The sequence below is a fragment of the Micromys minutus genome, assembly GCF_963924665.1.
Source record: "Micromys minutus genome assembly, chromosome: 29".
In the NCBI taxonomy this organism is placed as follows: domain Eukaryota; kingdom Metazoa; phylum Chordata; class Mammalia; order Rodentia; family Muridae; genus Micromys; species Micromys minutus.
Window position 1 is genome coordinate 30,248,369 of NC_137964.1, and position 22,978 is coordinate 30,271,346.

Consider the following 22,978-nt stretch of genomic DNA (forward strand, 5'->3'; position numbering starts at 1 on the left):
TTATCCTCCTGCCTCAGCCTCTGGAGTGCCAGGATTATAGGCTAGTTACCACCACACTCATCTGTAGATGCTTGAAAGACTGCAGACCCCATCTTAAGTGTAGGACAGAACCCTGGGAGGCAGATGACCTGTTACTCCTTTATGATGAGATACTTTCCTCTGGCTTCCCTGGGGCACCCAGAACTTTGCCCCACCGGGTCATTCAGCTTCAAAGAGGAGATGAGTGGGCCCCACTTCCCAGGGGAAACTTCAGGGTCCCAGTGGTTCAGTCTTCTCTCTTACTTTCTCCGAGATACAAAGACCTGTGACAGAGACTGGGGTCTATGGACCAAAGAGGTCCTGATGCGATTAAGGAGAAAAGAGAAACTCTAAGATGCTTAGTAGGAGGCTGGGGCTGATCTCAGCCCAGCCCTGCCCACAGGGATGCATTCAGAATGGGGCTTGTTAGATGGGGTTTCAGCTGCTGTCAAAATTGGTCCTTAGTGATTCTGGGGGGCCAGGGGGCATGAACAAATGTATGGGAAATGTCTGATGCGCAAAAGAGGCACAAAAGCTGGGCCACAGAGACAGATGTCACTAGGAGAGGAATGTTCACATGGGACTAACTCGCGTGGGTCCCCAGGGCCCCAGGTGCAGACAGTGGGAGCTTTGCAAGGGGTTTAGTGAGGTCCTGAATAGATTTGAGGGTGTCATGGGCTACATCTCTCTAGAAGTGTGACTACTGTCAACCAGTCCTCCTGCTTTGGATGCATGCATGGTCTCAGGGTGTGTATCTGACAGGACAACTCATAAAGGGACGGTTTTGTATGTTTGCTTGGATTTTGCCACCAGGCCACCTCTGCTATTTCTCTGCTTGGGGACAGCGTTACCTTTTGTGTCAGGTCTGATCCCCGGGGACCCCGATTTGGGAACGTGGACCAGTGATTTCAGGGCTCTCCTTCCTATTCACTCTGTACTCATCCCCAGCATCCCTCAGGCAGGATATTGTGGTGGGGGAGGGGTACAGCCCAACACTGACCAGAAAAGCTTCCGTCTCAGGCAAGGAATAAAAAAAAAAGGCTTGGGAGATGGGGTGCTGGGTGGGCACAATAAGGGAGGGTCACAGGGTCACAGGGTCCTCAGTGGGGAAACCACTCAGGATTCAGCACCAGGCAAGACCACAGAACCTCTCTATGTGCATTCTCTCTTCACCTCCCTGACAAGGAACACAACCGGCGAGAGGCAGGGAGACTGTTGTAAACAGTTATGCGTGCAACCCATGTAACCTATCACGCATACCCAGGACTGTATCCATCATGGTGGGAGAACTTAGCCTCAGCATTGCCAGTGCCACAGAGAGAACACACCAGACCTATCTCACCACAGCCCCAGTCCTCAGGACTCAGACTTTGAACTGGAAAGGGCCCCCATATGTCACATCAGCTGAGAAGCTATGGTGTTCTCCAGTTTCCCAGGGTTGTGTGGGCAGTGAGGTGAATTAGGACATGTTCTTACAAAACAGGAGAAAGGTGAAGGCCAGGGACTGGTCCCCAGAGAGGCCCTGTGCTAAGAAAACACTCAGGACTTCCTACTGTCCTTTGGAATTGTGTGCTCAGCGACTACCAGTCACTTCCAGCTTGGAATGGGGCCTCTAAAAACAGATGTTTGCAAGCTTAGCCCACCCCCTCCCTACCCTAACCTTGGCCTGGGAGCCTTGACAACGGAGAAGCAGGTGTGTTGTTCTGATTCCATCCCTGTCCCATGTTCCAGGATAACAGCTGGCTCGTCCAGGCAGAAGAAAAGCAGGTGGCCCTGTCCACGTGTAGATGCGTGCACCCGCACACTGGTCCAGCGTGTGCGTGAGTCTGTGTCTGCCCACAGGGCATGTGCCTCGATCTCCACAGCCCAGAGGTGTTGTGCTCAGTCCGCATCTCTTCACACCATGCCCAGGACCCCTCGGGCCCAGTTTGATCCCAGTTTGGTAGTCCCTGATCTTGCCTGAGTAACGGGGTATAAGTCGAAGGTGTGGACAGCCTCCGCGATGTCATCGCACGGGTCTTCCAGGCTGAGCTGTGTCAGGGCTCCTTGATGGTGAGCCTGGGCCTCCTGAGCTGGCAGAGGGCAGAGCAGGGGGACAGAGGTGGTTTGGGGGTGAGGCAGCTGATGCTGACCAATGTCCATGGTCACAGCCTAGAAGGGGAAGGGAAAGGGCGGATTAGAGAGATGGAGGTCCCAGTATGAGATCTTTTATGTACTGATGTCTTTCCAGAGGGTGGCTTCCAGTGGTCCTCTGCCATTTTCAAGCCAGAGGGACTCCTACTGAGAAAGGTCCATTGTAGACTAGACTCTACACTGACTGTGGGCCATCTCTGATCTCATTTAAGCCCGGGGAAGAGATTTAGTTTGACATTTTGTATCTCTTTTCCAAATAAAAATTGGGGTTCGGGGGGGTCATGTGGTTTGCCTATGGTGCACAGCTAAGAAGTATCAGGGTCAAAATTTGAACCCAGAACTCCCTCACTATGGAGACCTGGGGTGTCAGACCAGACTTGATTTGACAGTGGCAACAGCAGCACACCCTCATGATGCTGCATGTGCTTCTTAGAATGGGCTCTGATTCCCCCATGGGGGTTCAATATGCAGAATGAATAACAGGAGACTAATGGAAAATCCCACAGAATTTCTAGCCTCATAGGACACAGAGCCACAACTTACTCCTTTGTTTCCTTAGTCTCTTCAGTTTACGCCCAGAGAAGAACCTAAAAAACAAGGCTTTCTGCCTCTTCAACGCTCAGTGACTTTAAGCCCTTCTGCCTAGCTGAAAGCTTTTGCTCTCGGGTCACTGAGTGCTAGCCCAAAGGATCTCGGGGTTTTAGAGCAGATACTCTGAGGTCTTGCCCGAACTCCCAAGCCAGTTCTTTGTGTATCCTGGATTCTCTTAGCAGGCAGAGTAGAGCTGGTTTGAGCTGCCTCCTGCCTGTGTCTTGCTTGATTGGCTCTAAGTGCCACCACAATGCCAGTCTGAAGCTCTTATTCCCTCCTGGTACTTGGTGGTCACCAGGGCAGAGTGAACATTGCTTATCTGAGGCTCAGTGTGCCTGGTGCCAAGCACATGACCTTCCTGGGCCCGCACAGTATCCCCACTATGAGCTCTGCTGCCTTCAATGTTCAGAGCATGAAATTATAGCTCAGAGAAGCCAATGGCTATGCCCAAGCCACACGGCTATTAACAGCAGAGAGGAAATTTCAACCGGTGCCCCTCTGATAGTAGATCCTGTGTTCTTTCTAATTTCCCAGGGAGAAGGCGAGCCTTTGAGATGAGAAACAGTGTGAAGATCAGAGGCCAGAGATGTCTCCTCGCCCAACTCCTGGGACCTTGAGGGTATTCCTGGGGGTCCCATTGTGTAACCAATATCTACATATCTATGCGTTGGCATGCCTGGTGAACAGCTAGGGCAGTGCTAAGTGTGTGCATGCCCATGTCTCAAATGCCTTACAGTATCTGTCATGGAGGTGGGTCTGGGGAGAGAACCCCAGGGTAAAATGCATGCTTCTGGTCTTGAAGGAGGCAATGGGCCTGCAGCTAAAGCAAGGGCAAGGAAGGGCATGCAGCTTCCTAAGAAGGAAGCAGATGCAGAGGGTAATGAAAATGCTGGGAGCTATGATCTGCCATGATGGGGTCAGGTGGTGGCTCAGGTGGGAGGGGCCCTGCCGTCAACTTCATGGTGGAGACCCCAGTCACATGACAGATGCGCTGTTCAGACTGAGACAATATCTGTCATCAGGAAGAACTAAGGAAGAAGTCATTGTGCCAGTCACAGGCAGACATTGGGGGGTCCCATTGCCATAATGGGCTCCCCTGGACAGACAGACACCGGTAGACAAGTGTGGTTGGTGGCTTGGTGCTGGTTATGCAGGATGGGGTCAGCTGAGGGAGGTGTTGGGGGAGGGGAGTAAAAAGGAGGCAGAGATCAACAGGTAATGCATCGGGGGAGGTGCTGAGGGAAACACGTACTCTGCAGACTTCCAGAAGTGTCCGGGGTGTGACAGGCGGCGGTTTCGCTTTGGCAGTTTCTCTAGCATGTCCATGAGCTTGGTGAAGGTGGGCCGTTCTTCCTGCTCAAAGGCCCAGCAGAAGAGCAGTATGTCCTAGAAGAAACCAGCAAGCCATGACTAGATCTAACGGCTGACTTTCCTGAGTCCTTGTCTAAGTCTCAGCACCTGGGCATTGCTCCAGGTCAGCCATTTGTCCATCCAGCTGGCCCACTTTATATTAACCACCCTTCAGCCCACTGATCAATCTACCCACTCATACACATAGTCAATTAACCCACCCATGTGTCCATCCACTCAATCTCCAGCCACCATCCATCTGCTTACTCTTATATATAGCCATCACACCCACCCATCTACCAATCCATCCATCCATTCATCTATCTACGCATCCACTCTCCCATCCATCCATCTATCCATCCATCCATCCATCCATCCATCCATCCTCCCACCCACACTTCTATTCACCATCCATTCATTTATCCATTATCTATCTATCTATCTATCTATCTATCTATCTATCTATCTACCCACCCATCCATTTATTCATCCATCTATCCATCTATCTATCTATCTATCTATCTATCTATCTATCTATCTATCTACCCACCCATCCATTTATTCATCCATCTATCCATCCATCTATCTATCCATCCATCCATCCATCCATCCATCCATCCATCCATCCATCCATGCACCTATCCATCTGTCTGTCCATCCATCCATGCACCTATCCATCCGTCTGTCCATCCATCCATTCATCTAGCCATCAACCAGTCTACCCATCCGTCCATCCATCCATCCATCCATCCATCCATTCATCCATCCACCCACCCACCCACCCACCCATCTATCTGTCCATCCACCCATCCACCAATCCACTCACTAGCCACCATCTGCCTATCCATATATACACACAGCCATCCCACCCAACCACCTATCAGTGTACTTATCATCTACCTATCTATCTATCCATCAACTCATCCATTTATCCTTCTTCTAGCATCCATTATCTATTCATTCATCACCCTCCCACATCACCATCCATTTACAAACATAAACCCATCCAGCCAGTCATTCATCCTTCATCTACCATCTATTCGTTCATCACCCATCTACACCATCATCCATTCACAAACATACACCCATCCATCAACTCATCCATTCATCCTTCATCTAGCATCCATTATCCATTTATACATCACCCATTTACACCACCATCTATCCATATGAACTCACCCATCCTCATTCATCATCCATCCCTCCACTCATTCATCCACACATAAGTCATCTACACTCATCTCTCTGTCCACTCACCACCCACCTATTAACCCAGAGAACATTCCTTCCACCATTTCATCCATTTATCTGTCCACAGAGCATGAATTTGCATAACTATTCCTTTATATCATTTCCCTTACTTATCTTCATTTACCATCTACTTACCCACCCATTTACCATATCCCTCTGGCTCTCCCTCCTTCTCCTCTTTCATCTACCTCATGAGTCCCTTTAGTAAGCCCAGGAGGTTCCATGCTGGAACACCTTAGACATGTCAAGACCAACAGTAGCTGCTGGAATTTTCTTGGCATTTTTCTTGAAAGCAAGGGGTTAGAAGGAAACCTGAAGTCTCTAGCTACATTCCCACTAAATTAGTAGGTGTCCTTCAAAGATACAGAGGATAAAAGCTAATTTTCACCATCTCTTTGCTCAGAAGAACCTGGAGGCAGCTGGTCCTGATGAACACCCAGGGTAATTACTGCTTTCCTGACTTATTGGTCAGGGTTCTCTCTAATGTCTCTAAGAGGATGATTACTTGCTTACAACCAAACTCCCTGGTTTCTGTCTAGCATACTTTGAGTTAGATAATGTTTTCATACTAAGGAAAATGAGTGCTAAGACTGTTTGTGATATTTTATTAAGTATTATTTAAAAAAGCAACAGACCAGGTATTCTTTGGTTTTATCTGAAGCAGTAATCCATTGCCAAGAGGGTGAATGCGTGTTATTGCACCCCTGGTGGCAGGCATGTGGAATTGCAGGCACAGTGCTGAGAATTTGCCCTTTAAGCTTCAAGCCGGTCACTTTCTTAGCCACCCTCTGGGGAAGCCTTTATAACCTTCATACTCAGGACCAAGAGATGCCAGGACTGTGTCTGCTTCTCTCCTTGTCCCCAGACCCTGCCTCTTATAAGACTTACCGAGATTTCTTTTCCCATGCCAATCTGGCTGAGGTTGGGTTTCATTCCTGCACCCATCTGCCAAATTATTGCCTCTGCTGGTTGGGTCTTGAATGGCCACTCCCTGGCATGGAGCTCGTACCAGATGGTGCTGTCAGGCAGGGGATGCAGTTAGTGAGGCATTACCACAGTGTGCCATTTGTGACCCTGGAGTCCCTTTATTCACCTACTGCACAAACAAGGGTAGCATCCTGGCTAGCCATTTCCCTCTGAAGTCTCTTCTCAAGGGGTTGGCAATTTGTTGAGACCTTCTTGAAGTTAGACGTTAGGCTTTTTGTCTCAGAATACCTATTTTGGTGCCAGGATGAATACAAATTGTACCTAAATAATTTAACACAGTGTGGTGGCACAGTTATATATTTAAGTTCTATACTTGACAAAACATATATCTGAATACTTTATTCACGAGGTTGTTTTCTTTGGGTCTTCTATGTAACACCAAAAAAGGTGGAAACCGTGTAACAGCTCAGTAGTAGTCAGCAGATACACGTTATGATAGTTACTCTTTTAAATGAAACAGGGCCATATTGCCCGGAGAATATTTAAATGCAAGTCATTTTGATGGCATGAAAAGTTCTCAGTAGATCACTCTAAGTGTAAGAAATGGGATGGGAGATATATATGGGGATCTTTTAAATCACTCTTATATACCCGCGGATCGGGAAGGCTCATGAAAATCAACAACATGGCTGTGAGGAGCGTGGGAGGGGAGCTTTCACTATCATATCTGCACAATGTTGAGACAATCGTGGTGTGGGATGGCAGAGAGAGACATAAAGCAACTGGTTGCTGTGATGCGCACTGGCCTAAGTCTATGCTAGCGGGATGATGAGCCAGTCCCGCCCCTTCTCTCTGTGCCCACAGAAGGGTGTCTCTGTGGGACACCGGGCATCAGGACACAGTGCGAGGATTGCTCCGCTGCATGTTTGCCATGCTTCATGTCCCACAAGTCACAATAAAAGGAGAAAAGACCCAACAGAGAACTTGGCTGTGAATGGGGGTGGGGGATGGTGGGATGGTACGTAAATGAGGCGCCGGCAGTGGTGACTGTGGTGGTGGATGAGCTTGGGGGAAGCTGCCATGTCTCTGAGCTAAACTCCGGCCAACAATTTCCATTCCCTGAGAAGCAAGCAGGTCTCTCAGCTCAGGAATAATCCCAGAAAAAAAAAAATCTTTCATCCCCCAATCCCTGCTCCCCAAGGAGTTTTCCTTTAAGGAGCACAAAGCACTTGATCACTGTATTAACTCAAGCCTTCGCAGGCAACTTGATTTTATCTAAACCTGTGTTTTATTTTGAATTAAGAGTACTTATGGAGGCCAGAAGAGGGCGCCAGAGATGCTGGAGTTACAGTTGCGAGCTGCTGGGGTGCTGGGAACCAAACTTTAGATGTCTGGGAGAGCCAAAGGGCTTATAACCATGTAGCCCTAGATGGCTTGAAACCTGCTGAATCATCTCTCTAGTCCCTAAGTGTTCCACCCAATGTGAGCTGAACAAGGACAACAGCAACAGGCCATGTTAAAGTTGGAAAAGCCCAGAAGGTCTCAACCCTATACAAAGAACTACAGCTGCTAAGAATGCGGAGGGCGGGAGAAACGGTCTTCCCCAGGGACAGGCACAGCAATCGGTTACCCAGTACCAAATGGTCAGCCCTGAAACCATACATACAAGTAACAGTACGAAGAGCGAGCAGGTGATATTTAAGACTATGCATGTATATGCATGTGCATGTCACACATGCACACCTGTGGTAACAAGAAATGGGGGGAAGGGGACCATGGATTTGAAAAACAAAAAAGAGAGAGGAATGAAGGTGAAAGGGGAAAAATAATGTAATTAAACCAGCTCAAAAATTAAAATGAAGTTAAAAATAAATGATACATAAAAAAAACCTTCTAGATTTTATTTTCTCGGGTGCTGGGGAATGGGACCCTCTGCCTCATATGTGATGAGTGTAACCCTTTCAATCAATGGCTTCAGTGTGGGTGCATGAAGGTCAGTTTAACACAGTCTTTGGGGAAAGGTGGGGATTGGCCTGGTCTTGCTGGGACAGAATCCAGGGCCTCTTGTTCCCTAAACCAGCACTCCCAGCAGGGGCCTTGTACACCCTAAGCCAGCACTCCCAGCAGGGCCTTGCACACCCTAAGCCAGCACTCCCAGCAGGGGCCTTGCACACCCTAAGCCAGCACTCCCAGCAGGGCCTTGCACACCCTAAGCCAGCACTCCCTGCTGAGCCTCATGCCTAATTCTCAGTCTTTTTGCTCTGAAGCTTTGGATTTGTTGATGACCTACTGTCCCTGGTGGACCATCTCCTGCCTAGGTTAACTGACCCTGTAAACAGGAAGGGACCGACCAGGTGACTCAGACATTTCTTTAACCAGCTGTTGACATTCAAGGTCTCAGTCCTCCCTCCACAGTCCAAGAAATGACTTCAGTGCATTGATGGTCTTCCATCTTTTTCTTTCTGGTGTACAAGTGCTCATGTGGGCATGCGTACACATGTGGGTATGCATGCACATGTGTCTAGGTTCATGGATTTATGTGCACATGCATGTGTTTGCCAGAGGTCTCCCTCCGGTGTCAGGTTTTGGTATGTCCACCTTGTTTACTTGTGACCGGTTTCTCTATGTGACCTTGGCTGGTCTGGAACTTACTGTGCAGACCAGATTGACTTTGAACTCATAGAAATCTGCCTACTTCTACCTCCTGAGTGCTGGAAGTAAAGGTGTGTATGTTGTTTTTTAGACAGAGTTTCTCATTGGCCTGGAACTCATCAGCTCATCTAGTCTAGCCAGGAAGTTCCAGGGATCCTGGTGCTGGGCACACATTACTGTTTCCTGCTTTTTAGGTGGGTTCTGGGAACTAAACTCAGGTCCTCACATTTGCATGGTACAAACATAGGACCGAGCCGTCTCCCCAATTCCTGCCTAGGTTTAATTGAGATTAATCTGCAGCAGGCAGAAGTGGGGCCTTGAATGTGACCTTGCTCCTGGGTCTGTGGGCTGCTCGGTTCAAAGCTCCATGTTCAGAAAGAGGGTGTTCCTGGCCCGAGTCCTGGCTCTGCCACCAGTTGCCACACAGTAGGTCACAGTCATCTGACCTTTCTCTTCACACCAATCAACACAGAACAGCATGGTCCCAATGTAGGAAGGTGTTTGTGAAGGCTGTGTGCTATCACGCCCAGGAAGAGCTGAACGCGGTGCTCAGTACCAGTTCATCCGAGCTCTAATTCATTCCTGAACATGAGGTTCCCTGGCAACAGGATGCTCCTAATTGGCTGGAGTCTGAGAGCAAGGGGTCCTTTGCAATCCAACAGTGTCACCAATAAAAGGCTCATTAAAACTTCCTCCCTAACCCAACTTTTAAGAGGAAAATTCACTTTAAAGAAAGAAAAAAAAAGAAAGAAAGAAAGTTATATAGCTGAAAACTCTGGTGGGAAACCAATTACTTACTCTAGTACATTTTGTTAATTACATTTTTTTTTCTTTCACTAAATTCACAGTAAAAATATACCAACTTTAATTACAGCAATTTGGTTCCAGATAATGATATCTAACTAGATAAAGATGTGGGCATTAACTAGCTAGAGCAAGTGATAGCTTCTCAAGGGGCTCTCTCGAAGGAGGAGATCTAAGGGCTGAGATCTTAAAATACACAGTCGGGAGCTGATGGTGAGGGCTCGGTGGGGTGCTTTTCTACGGGATACTGACAGCCTCTCTGATGCACTTTAGGGACGACAGGTCTAATTGCACAAATCTACAAGCCTGTAGCTTCCCCCATCCGTGTTCCCAGCACTGACTCCCAACTCTCCAAATCCATCCCATGAATAAGGGCTGTTTTAGGGATGGGCACGGCGTGGTTATTTAAGGGATGTGGTACAGCTGTTTCTTGGTTGCTTCTTCTCATCTGTTGGTGGTGGTGTATGTGCTTACGTGTCTCATATAATTGTGATTATTAAATACACACTTGCAAGTTTGTACAAATGTATGGAGGTTACACTGGATATCTTGCCTCAATTTTTTTCCATTTTATTGTTTGAGGCCGAGTCTCTCTCTCTCTCTAGGCTTAGACTCACCGAATTAGCTAGGATGGCTAGCCATCGAACTCTAGGGATCTGTCTGTGTCTACCTCCCCAGCACCCAGTCACCCAGTTGTTTAATATAGTCCCTAAGGTTAGAAACTTAGGTCCTCATGATTGTGTGACAAGCAGTGACTGAACCATCTCCCTAGAGAGGTCAAAGCCACATGGAAGTATAGTGTTTGCTTGGCATGTGCAAGGCCTCGGCTCCCATCCCCAGAACCTTGAAAAGGAGAAGCCAAATAAGTTCCAAAACTTCTTCCTAACTTAAAATGGCAGAGAGGACATTTCCTGTCCTTCAAGGGAAGGCTCTCTGCGCTTAGTGGCTTGCCTACAAGGAGCCGCTGGAAGGGGACAGCACCACCTGATTAACTATCATTGCTCTCCTATTCAGGAAACTTGAAAATGCATCTGAACCCAGAGAAAGTTGCAAGGTGCAGATGTGTGAACTTCCCTGGTCTCCATCATTATGCAAATTACAAACATGGCAGAGCATCTTGTTACGTGTAAAAACGTCATCCGAAAAGGGAAACGTAAATCTAGTGGGTGTGATGCTGGGTAATTCCTTAGACTTAAGCTCGTAATCGCAACAAGGCCCTTTGTTGGCATGTTGGGCGCATGCTTGGGCAGCCTCCACTTAGCAGAGTGGAGGGCTTACCACAGTTGAGTGTGGGTTAGCAGCCATTTTGGAATTGGCTCATTGGCAAATTGGTGTACAAACATCGCAACAATGTAACAATGAATTGATACACAATAAACAAATGGATGAATGAATGAATGAGTGAATGAGTGAATGAACTGGGCAACTTGTCATGGTCCAATAAGTGGTTCGAATCCAGTCAGACAAATGTGTTACAGTCATTCTTTCTACTCTGAAGCTCACTCAGAAATCCTATCACCTTGCCCTTGCTAACATGTGCTGGACTCTTTCAAAGGTGTCACTATGCAGTGATCCCACCCATGCTGTGGAGGTCAAAGGCTGGGGTGTGACCCACTTACCCAAGTGCAAAGACGTCCGAGTGCTTGGAGAACGGGAGCTTGTCCTCTTCTGTGTCAGGGGACAGCTGGCGGATGATCTCTGGGGCTAGATGACACAGCCAGCCGTTCTGGATCCGCAACTTGTCGTCCCGTCTGGAGAGGCAAAGCCAAGATGAGGCTTGTTTGGTTGCACTGTTCCCAAGTCCCAGAAACACCTCAGCCGGTTTCCTACCTTCCTCCAAGGGCATTTTCTGTCCCTCCAGTGAGACTGAGACCCAGGGTGAGGCTCGGGTAGAGGATACACAAAGACCAGTCCAAGCCACGCCCAGGTCCACAGCCTCTGGGCCCTTTTGTTCATCTTTGCTCAGCACTGTCCATTTTTGTTACCGCATGTTGCACTCTGCAGTCTAAAGTTACCTCTGGAACTGTGGCTCTCAACCTTCCTAACACCACTACTCTTTGTTCCTGTTGTCCTGACCTACAACCATAGCATTGTTTCCGTGGCTACTTTATAACTATACTTTTGCTACAGTTAAAAATTGCAAGGTAAATATCTGTGTTTTCCAACAGTCATAGGTGATCCCAGTGAAAGGAATCACTCAACCCCACAGGAGGACACACTCCCCCACAGGAGGACATGCTCCCCCAAGCTGAGAACTGCTCTAGGGGAGCTATGCAAAAATCTCACAGATTAAACCTCAAGTCACCCAAATAGCACATTCTAGTAGATTCCTGGCACCTGACCTGCAATTGTGCACAGAACCAACAAGGTATGAGCCCCTGTGAGTGGTCAGGAAAAAGAGGCAATGAATGAATTAAACAGGAAAAAGGCCACAAAGAACCACAACAGAGCATGTGCACAAACCTGGGATGAATCAGAGCTAAGCCAGCCGCATGAACAACAAAACGGTATCTTAACCAGAAGGGAAGACAAACACCAGGGAAGTGCACAGAGGAGAGTTCTGGAAACCAACAGATGCCAGTGCACAGCGATGCAGCATGCGATACATGGATGAACTGTTTTTAGGTGGCACTGTCTCCCTACCGCCCCATTATAAACAACAGTGTCGTGAACAACTGTGGGTAAATGCTGTGACTGTCCCTCTCTGTGTCTGTCCCTGGGATAAGTGCCTAGAGGAGGAGGCAGGCCAGGTTGCTCCAATGTTTAGCACGTCTTCAGCAGACCTGAGCCTTCCACTGGGGATAAATGACTAAGTGGCCCTTGCATAAAGTCTTCAACGACCAAAGATTACGAGATAAGGGGCATGAGCAAGAGACAGGATGGATCTGGATCAGGACTGAGAGCAGGAAGGCCCACAATTTCTGTGACAGTTTTTGTGGGGACCTGGGGCTGGCTGCATTGTACCGTTCTTACAGGTGAGCTTCCAAGTTAAATGAAGTGGGGTGTGCTGGACCCTCCAGGGCGCTCAGTCAAGGCCGCCCTCTTGATTTCCTCCACGTCTGAACCTCTTTAAGGGTGTTGCTTTTCTGTCTATTTATTCAAATGTGGGACTCACCAGTTTGTGTGTGTGTGCATGCATGTGTGCTTGCAGTCTTGTTTCCTTCTACCATGTGGGTCCTGAGGATTGAACTTGAGGCTTGGTGATAAGCATGTTTACTTACTCAGCCATCTCACAAGCCCCAAGGAGTGAGCTTTTAATTTAATTCCATCTTAAATTCTTAACTTTATTTTAATGTGTAACACACACACACACACTCAGTGCTCAAGTGGTGGTCAGAGAACAACTAGCAGGAATCAGTTCTTTCTAGCATGATGGTCTCTGGGATCAAACTCAGGTCACCTGGCTTGGCAGCAAGCACCTCTACCCACAGAGCACCTCACAACCCCTGATTCCACATTAATTAAAGTTGACTCTGCACAGCTACACCTGCCTGGCTAGCAGCCCAGATCTAGATAATGATTCACTAAAACCATTTTTTTAAAAAAAAGAATAAAACAACTTAAATATATTTTAATAAGTGACTTTTAGCACAGCCATAAACTAGTATTTTTCCAATACACATTAAAATGAAGATAGATAACACCTGTTCGTCCCCTCAAAAATCCACTCACAGCCTACAATCTCAGAAACCCTGGGCACAGAGAAGAAAACTCTTAATGACGTGGCAGGAGTTTGGGGGTTCAGGGTTCCAGACTTGCTGACATATTTGCTAGTTGGCTGAGGGGGCATGGAACATTCTAGACATGCAGCTCTCTGAGTTTTTTTACCCCCCTCAGAGGGTACATGGTAAATCCATCTGGATAAACACAGCTTTTGAGAGATCCCTAACCAGATGCTAAAGGAAGGAGACTGAGCTGGGGGTATCACTGAACTTCAGCCAGCCACTGTGTGTAAACTGAGGCTCTGCTTGGGGTACCTCTATCCAGCACGGGGCCATTCATTCACTGCCTCTATTCCCACACCAGGAGCCAGACGTCTCAGATGAAATCTATTCTAGCTCAGGGCTTCTCATCCTCAGGACCCTACATGACCACAGATACTTCTCTGTCAGGTGGGGCTCTTCTATGTATTGTACTATGTTTAACACACACACACACACACACACACACACGCACGCACACACACGCACCCACGCACGCATGCACTAGCTGTAGCAATGAGGAATGTCTCCAGGTCCATGAGCAGAAAAAATTGCCCCCACTGAAAATTATACCCATTTAATACACATTAGAGAAAAGAACAAAGAACAATCCAGATTCCAGTGTCCAGAACGTCTCAAGTGCAAACAAAAGAACATGATACTATGTGTCCTCTGCTAATACAGAGGACCCAGACCCTGTAGCAAACCCTGGGGTTGGCAGAGTTGAATGATATCTTTCTTCTAGAATCAAATATACCCACTGGCACACAAGGACTTAGGTATGTATTTTGGGTTTATCAGCTGTGAGGCCTCAGGCAGACTCTGGTCTCTATTTTCCCATGGGCCAAGTGGGCACAGTCATTTATATGTACTTCAGAAAACTATGACAATATGAGAGTGTCCAGTCTAGGGCTCTGTCAGCCGCTGGGGTTATGCAACTACTGGGGTAGAAATGACTGCATACTACTTCCTCCACACAAATATAGCCATTTATCTAGAGGACTCAGGGATGGGGCTGAGGTTACAGTCCAAAGTAAGAAGGTCTAAGTAAGAAGAGGGAACTTAGAATGAGTTAGACAACCTTCCCCAGGCATGGCCAGAACTACAGAGGCTGGTGGTCTGTACACCCTGGGACAAGAGAGGGTGTGGCAGGTATATAAATGGGGCTGACATAGGCACATGCCTGGGGGAGGGTTAGGAGCCGGGGTTAGTACATACACCCTAGGGTGTCCTGTTCCCACAGCAACTGGCCCACCAATGACAAGCCCAAATCATCTTCATTATGGTTATTATTATGATTAATAACAGGCTTGTGTGTGGCTGGCACAGCAGGGCTGGCATCTGAAATGACACTTTCTTTTGAGGGTAGCAGAGCAGCTGTTTGCAGGGATCTGTGTGGTTTACCTTGGTGCTTCCAGTTCAGGTAGGCCTCCCTCTGCTGAGACCTACTGTGTGCCATATGACCTGTCAGACTCAAGGGATACTCTTTTGTCTATACAGGTAAGAACAAAGGGCTCAACTTGGCTAAGCCACCTGCCTAGGGCAGACAAAGTGAAAAGTGACTGCATGCAGCACGCCACATCTGTGACATCACTACTGAGACTAGACCGGCCCTTCCCTGCCGCTCTCTGGGGTGTTCTGAGGAGACAGACCCCAGTCAGCCCCTCACATCCTGGATTGTAGCTCTGAAAGACTGTCGCTACTCTATATGAAGTCATTACCACCACTTTACCCATTCCTCAGGCTCAGGGCATCAGGTGAACATGTCCCTGTCATCTAACCTATGAACTCTGACGGTCCCCCAGATTCTCATGGGAAAGTCTGGACTCTCAATGTGACTAAAGGCAGGGCTTGTAGGCTCAAGATTTAATTTATATTACATAAAAACAGAAAGAGGAACTACATGGGAAAGAGAAGGGTCCAGAAAGGATGGAGGCCCACGGAGAGGGCCATAGGAGGCTAAATATAAGCAAAGTACACGATACAAAGATGTTTGAATGTCACGGTGAGATCTGTCATTTAGTACAATAAATATAAGTCAGTGATTTATTCTTTGTGTTGTCTTTAGTTTTAAACCTTTGAAGTTTACTTCCTATTTGTGGGAGGCAGGAGGTGAAGCATGTGTGTGTGCATACGTGATGTGTGTGTGTGTGTGTGTTTGTAGAGGACTCTGTGGGAGTTGGTTCTTTCCTTCTACCATGTGGATCCCAGGGACTGACCTCAGGTCATTAGGTTTGGCCTTTACCTGCCTAGCATCTTACTAATGTGTGCATGTATACACACATACTACTGTATGCCATATAAATGTATGTGTACATATAATATGTATTATATATGTAATATGTAATTATATGACAATTCACAGGTATATATACATATATATACATATACATATATACATGTACACACACACACACACACACACACACATATATATATATGAGACCTCGAATCCTGTTCCCACAGTGACACACTTCTTCCAACAAAGCCACACCCACTTCAACAAGGCCACACCTCCTAATAGTGCCACTCCCCATGGGCTAAGCATTCAAACACATGAGTCTGTGGGGGCCATACCTGTTCAAACCGCCACACAGGGACTATGGTATTGCTGTGACAGGCCTGACCATGCTGTTTGTTGGAGGAATATGGAGGGCTTTCTGACTTTGGACTAGGAAAGGAGTTGGGCACTGTAAGTGGGGCCAATGAGCTCTCCAAGTGAGAGCAAGAAAGACAGTGCTGAAGGCAATTGGAACTGTGGGGGCCCAGCTCAAGAAGTTCCAGAGGGGAAGAATATTAGTAAGTGGCCTGGAGATTGTTATCATGATATTTTGGCAAAGAATGTGGCCACTTTAAGTCCCTGTCCTAAAAGTTTGCCTGAGGCTAGGTTGAAGAGTTTTAGATTAATGGGCTTGGGAGATCTAGAAGATCTATAAGGGAAAGGATCAAGCTGGACAAAGAACAGTCAGAGCAGAAAGGAACATCAGGAAGTGTAGTGGAGCTGAGTCCCACATGCAAAGAGATAAAATGTTTAAAGAAGGACCTGCTTCAAAATGAAATAAAGGGAGTGGTAACCTGAGGGAGAGACCCTACTTCTGGTACCAACTTATGTCTTGGTCAAGGTTGCTATTGCTATGACAAACACCATGACCAAAACCTTGACAAGGAAAAGGTTGATTTGGCTTTCACTTCCACATCAGAGTTCATCATCAAAGGAAGTCAGGATAGAAACTCAAACAGGGTAGGAACCTGGAGGCAGGAGCTGATGCAGAGGCCACGGAGGGGTGCTGCTTACTGGCTTGCTCCTCATGGCTTGCTTAGCCTGCTTTCTTGTGGAACCCAGGACCACCAGCCTAGGGATGGCCCTGCCCACAATAGGCTGATCCCCCCTCCATAAACCACTAAGAAAATGCCCTATAGGGTTGCCTACAGCCTAATCTTATGAAGACATTTTCTCAGTTGAGGCTCCCTCCTCTCTGCTGACTCTGGATTGTGTCAAGTAGACACATAACTAGCCAGCCCAGAAACAAAGGCTAGACATGAGAGTTCTGTCTCTTTCTCTGCCCCTTCCTTCTCTTGCCATCCTCCCTTCCATCTACCTTCAAGATAATGCATGGGCATAGTGAGAGGGTAGCCATCTATAAGCCTGGAGCAAAACTCTGCAGAAATAGTCAGCCAGGCCTTGATCTTGAAGCCCGAGAAATGGGAAAAAGTACTACTTGTGTACTTGTTAGCTCCCCGCCCGCTCCCTTGCTAGAGTAACCCCAGGTGATGAGCGTCCCAGCAAGCTCTCAGCAGCCATGGGCTATTTGGCTGAGCAGAGTCACAGCCTTGGGAACTTAGGCTTCACAGTCTTATTGCTGCCCACAGGTCCGACTTTTCTCTTACCTCAGTTTCCATCATCCACCCCCAGGCTGCTGGGCAGGGCTCTAAATGTTCCACCCTCAATGGGGTCTCCTATTGTCACCTGCTTGCTCCTGATTGGCACTGTTCCTGAGACTTTACTACCTTTCCTGACACTAGATAGACATTTGCTGACAGCCAGGATGGGACGAAGGCACAGTGGGTGGGGGAGGTCATTGTCTGGACAAGGTAAGAAGACTTCTTGTCTTTAGCATGGCTGGATTTCTTTCCTGGTTGGTCTACACTGGGTCTCTAGGAGAAGTGGAAGGGAAGAGTGCCCATGCTCTCCCTCTTCTCCTTCCCTACCTTTGCAGTGTGGTCTCAGCAACAGAGCAAAAGGAATATAGTCAGAGACTCCCGCCCCCACCTCCACAGTGAGGCAGGCAGGCAGATATAGACATATGTTACATTGTAATTGTGAAGTGATCCACAAAGGCTCGGTCCCCAGCCATTGGCACTATTTTGGGAGGTTCAACGAGGCAGAACCTCCCTGAAGGAAATGAGTCACAGGGTGCTGTGAGTCTCCAAAGGAGTCATCCCCAGCTACTTCCTGTCTCTCATTTTCCACTTCCTGTCAGCCATGAATGGAAGAGGTTCCTTTTCCACCTGGGCCCTGCCTCTACGATGCCTACCCCAGAGCATGGGACCAAGCAGCCATGCTGAATCCAAGAATCTGGGAGCCTTGATAAAGCCTTCTTAAGTTGCTTTAAGTATCAGGTGTTTTGTTCACCATGAGGAACAGGTCACCAGGGAGGACGGATCTAGTACTTTGACCAATTCCAAATCTAGTTAAAGAAAACACTTATCCAGCCTCCATTTGCCCTATGTAAATACTTGGGTTCATAGTGACATTACCAATAGTGTCCCTAATCCTGCTCTGACTTCAGAGTATGCAAAATGTCAGTGTGATTCTCTCGGTAAGCCAGGGACCTTGGAACTGCTGCGGTGACAGACGGAGGAAGGAGTCATACCTGCTCTTTCATGAACTTACTTCTTCTTATGTCTACTGATCTGTTTGCTTCCCTCTGCGTATCTGAATACCATAGATAGTTCTAGAACCTGGGACATCCAATTTTGAATGGGACAGATGTGTGACGCCTGAAAGAGAAACCAAGGCTGCTGGCTGTATGTTAGCAGGCCAGGCTGAACCAGCTTATGTCATGTTCTGTTAAATTTCAAGTACTCCTCTGACTCAAATTTGAAGGTAGCTCACAGCAGGGATAAAGTCCTTTGGGAAGACAGGAGAATGTCCCTCAGAGAAATGTGCTTCTACAGAATGGCAGAAAGTTAAACACCATGAGAAAAAAATCACAGTGCTGTCTCCCCGCGGAGAGAGGCCATTCATTAGATGATGCAGGGGTTCGTGTGTACACAGCACACACTCCAAATTAAAATCCTCGAGGGCAGACCTTTTGAGTTATAGGCTGTTTACTTGGGATCAAACTGTTTCTCACATGGTTGACTCAATGTGGCTGGCTCCGGGGTGAGTGGCCTCTGAGAGTTAATTACTTAAAGATGGTTAATCATTCCCTGGGTGATCCTAGGGAGGTATATGCAAATGTGTGCTAATTACAACACAGCAGGATAGCTATTTGCCCTGTGTCTGATGCTACTCAGGGTCCTGTGCTGGATGTTTGTCTTGAGTCCTCCTGTTTCATCTTTACAAAGATGTTATGACAGAGGCATTTTCAATACACAAGGAAACTCAAATTCAGGGACGGCTTACCTTAGCCACAGCCAAGGTAAGAACTGCTGGCACCCCATCTGGTGGCCTGACCTAAAGCTTAGCTGTCTTTGGTAGCTGGGCTACAGTTAATTCCTAAGAAAACTTGGAGCTTAGAGCTTGGGAGACCCCAACCTATGAAAGCTTCCCCCTCACCCCAGGCAAAGAAGAAAGACCTCCAGCCTAGGACAAGAGCTTGTGAGGTTTAGGGATCTTGTGGTACATGCTCAAAGGTCCCACTTTCAGGACAAGTGAGCAAGGGTCACGGAATCAGGAGAATGACTTTGGTGACCTTCACTGGCACGGCAGCCTAGCTACAATGTTCAATAACCACAAGCTCAACCCCCAATCCGAGTCACCCAAGACATTTGGGGTATGCTCCCACCGTGTGATGCTCATTTATCAGGAATCCCTCTTACCTGCCAGCCTGCAGCACCCCGGAAATGCTGAAGAGCCCGAAGTCTGTGATGACCACTTTACCATTGTCATAGAAAACATTCTTTGATTTGAGGTCCTTGTGAAGGATGCCCTTAGCATGGAGGTAGCCCATGCCCTGTAAGAGATGAGGAGACAGAAACTCATTAGAGACAACCCCAGCACTCCCTTGCCACCCCAACCAGCAACCTCAAGGATGGCAGAATGTAGGGAGCCCCAAAATTCCCATGGAGCTTGAGGGGCAAAAGTGGAGCAGGTCTCAGGGGGAATTTTAACCCTGACCACTTCCTGTCTCACTTTCTGCCTTCTGAATTACTGTGACATGAACTACCTCTGTCCCATAATGACAGGAGCGTCATCATGAACCGGGCTGCTACCCTCTGCCTTTCTCATGTCAACAATCTAAACCACGAGCCAAAAAAATGAGCTCCTGTAACGTTTCTATCAAAGTGACCCCGGAGGAATGGATCCACCATCCAAGAGAACTGAGACTCATCTATACCCAATGGCCTTTCCCTGAACGCAGGTCTCATGGCTATGAGATGCCAACCAGAAAACACATTTGGGACAGTATTCCTAAGGGCTTTATTTTCATGAATTCTTTGTATACACCACCTGGTATTCTTTAGACTAAATCTAATGTCTCTGAGGTCCAGACTGGTGGTTTAACCCAGACCCTGGGTCTTAGAATCCTTGAAGGGACGTGCAGAGGGGGCTGAAGCTTTCAAAGTCCAGGTTGGGAGCCCCAAAACTCATGGTACCTTTACAATCTCTTGTGCGATCTGCCTGGTTTTGTTGACATCCAAGACGATCTTGGCGTCCCTCACCACCGAGTAGAGTGTCCGTCCCTTACAGAGACTGCAAGGTAAAAGAACGAGATCATTCGTGGAAATGACTATTGGTGGTGAGAAAGATGGCTCGCAACAGTCATCAGAAGTCACGGAGAGCTGAGCCAATGTGTCACCATGATGCCATGTGACACTAGGAGGCCTTTCACTGAACCCCAGAGCTCGTTCTGGTGTGACAATCTGCAAAGACCACTTTGTAGATTCTTTAAGAATATCAGGTGCTTCCTGCCAGGTAGATGCCTGAAAGATCCAACCACGTCCAGAAGTGCCTGTGGCGGTTGGAGTTAGAATGACCCTTCACGTATTTGAATACTCAGCCACCAGGAAATAGAGCTCTTTGAAAGCATTATAAGGATTAGGAAGTAAGGTCTTGATGGAGAAAGTATGTCACTGGAAGTCTGCTTTAAGGTTCCCATGAGGAAAATGGACCAAACCTCTGAAACTGTAAGCCATCCCCAGTTAAATGCGTTCTCTTAGTAATAGTTGCTTTGGTCATTGTGTCTCTTAACAGTAATAGAACAGCCACTAAGACAAGACAGTAAGTAGGCTTACCAGTCCCCCTTACCCCCCAACCCAGTGTGTATGTGTGTGTGTGTGTGTGTGTGTGTGTGTGTGTGTGTGTGTGTACATGGAGCACATGCATGTTCATGTGTGTGTGGGTGTAGCACGTGTGTATACAGGTGCACGACTACTTGTGTGCACACACATATGGAGACCAGACAACTTTCGATGTCATTTCTCAGACGCCAACCACTTTGTTTTCTGAGGTGGGATGTAGGTAAGCTTAGGCTCTCCATGTAGGCTTGGCTGGCTGGTTGGTTAGTCCAAGGGATCCATCTATTTCTACCTCCTTAGGGCTGAGATTATGTGTATAGGTCCCAGGAGATTAAAATCAGCCCTTCAGACTTATAAGGCCAGCATCATTCTACAGCTCGGGCTAGCCTGGAACTCATAGCCTTCCTGCTTCAGCCTCCCAGCTGCTGGGATTACAGGCCTGTGTCACCATGCCTAGCCCCCAGCCAGCCTCTCAAGGGAAAGCTGTCACAAACCAATAATAACTCTTGGTTCCTCACACTATTCAGATGACTGCACCTATTCAGACTGCACCGTCCGCTTTGTGGCCCTGCTGGGAGTCCCTGTGTGGGGACAGGGGCAGGAAAGTTGTGGCTGCTGTGCACCATCAGCAAATGGTACATCCAGTCTTTTTGTGGGGGGTGGTGTCTACAGGAACAATGGTACCCAATCAGGCACCGGTCTAGACCGAGGGAGTGCAACCCATCTGCAGCCTCCGTGGGTTTGTCTCAGGGACTGGTAGTTTAGGATGAATGCCAGGCGTGGAGAGTGCGGCAGCTCCTTTTCACTCTGCAACTGTCTGCTCCTCCTCCTCCTCCTTCCCGGGGAGCCTGACTCCTGCCAAACACAGAACAGGTGCTTCGAGGAGCCACCAGAGGAATGAGGGGATGGATAAATGGATGAGTGAATCAGGTCTCCAGGAGAGCCACCAGAAAGCCAGCGTCGGAGAAAAGAAGTATGAAAGTCATTATGATGAATGATTACAATCAATCTTCCATCTCTATAAAGCTGACAGCCTGAACGCATTTCTTTTAATCTACTGCTTTATTGTGTTACTGCTCTGGGCATGGCATTCCCTCCTCCGGTGTCAGTCCAGCCTCTGCTGCACACCAGACCTGGCTGGCATTGTGTGTCTTTCTCGGGTAGAAGGAAGAGTGTTGGTGTCAAAGAGTATCTCAGTTCGAATCCTGGTCAGGGGTATTGCCTCCTGGAAAGCCTTGGGATGAATGAGATAGACTCCTGCCTGGCGTCTACCATCTGAAGGGAAGTCCAGCCCACTGATTGGGGGACAAAAGTCAGACTCTATGTGATTGGGCTTCTGATCTGTCACATGATGGCCACATAACCCTGGTTACTCCTGACAAGTGAGCTGGCTTTTGCATCATAAAGTGGGGGTTGGGGGGATGACACTTCTTGCACCATCAGAAGTCAGGTGTGTAAAAATGTAGACACCATTCCTTCCACAGCACACAGTAGGTCCTCAAGGCCTTTATGATCAATAAAATAGTGATCACTTGTGTGCGGAAGGAGACATGTTCATCTGTGTATCCCCTTCTGGCCCATCTCTCTAGAATATTCATCTGTCTTGTCTGTCCATCCATCCATCCATCCATCCATCCATCCATCCATCCATCCATCCATCCACTCACCATCCCATATGTTACCTAGAGTCATGATCTTTGGCATGGACTAGTTTCTTCACCTGCCCCGGGTAAGGTTCCAAGAACAGCTGACTCACAGGCAGGCTGAGTCACCTGTTCAAGGTCGCCCAGCGCATGAGCAGGAAGTCGTCAAAGATGACTCAAGGCTGCCCCCTCTTTGCGGGCACAGAGGCAAGTTTGCTGAGCCTCTGCAGCAGAGGTGGAGGAAGGGCTGGCTGAGCAGCCAATTTGGCTCTGTTGACATTTAAGTACCAGAGATGGAAGACCGTGGGTGGATTCCCTCCCCTGGATACCTCGTTCTCCAGCGGCCACCTACACTCATAACAGACCAGAGTCCTCCCTCCTGCACACAGAAAAGCAAATAATTGTACCAGGCTCTAAGACTCCTAGCATCTACAGTTCAGGGTG

At 47.9% G+C, this 22,978-nt stretch overlaps 1 protein-coding gene across 1 annotated transcript in view; it reads right to left on the bottom strand.

Annotated features, from left to right (window-relative positions):
• Positions 1-1,914: 1,914 nt before the first annotated feature.
• KSR2 (kinase suppressor of ras 2) overlaps positions 1,915-22,978 on the bottom strand; it is a gene marked incomplete at both ends in the record, with an annotated part of 327,481 nt that continues 306,417 nt past the window's right edge. Inside the window, 7 exons of the mRNA XM_080941337.1 lie at positions 1,915-2,169; positions 3,477-3,498; positions 3,995-4,128; positions 6,232-6,361; positions 11,346-11,477; positions 19,473-19,606; positions 20,250-20,346. Of these exons, the coding sequence (XP_080797463.1) occupies positions 1,915-2,169; positions 3,477-3,498; positions 3,995-4,128; positions 6,232-6,361; positions 11,346-11,477; positions 19,473-19,606; positions 20,250-20,346 (904 nt within the window). The remainder of the gene's footprint in view (positions 2,170-3,476; positions 3,499-3,994; positions 4,129-6,231; positions 6,362-11,345; positions 11,478-19,472; positions 19,607-20,249; positions 20,347-22,978) is intronic.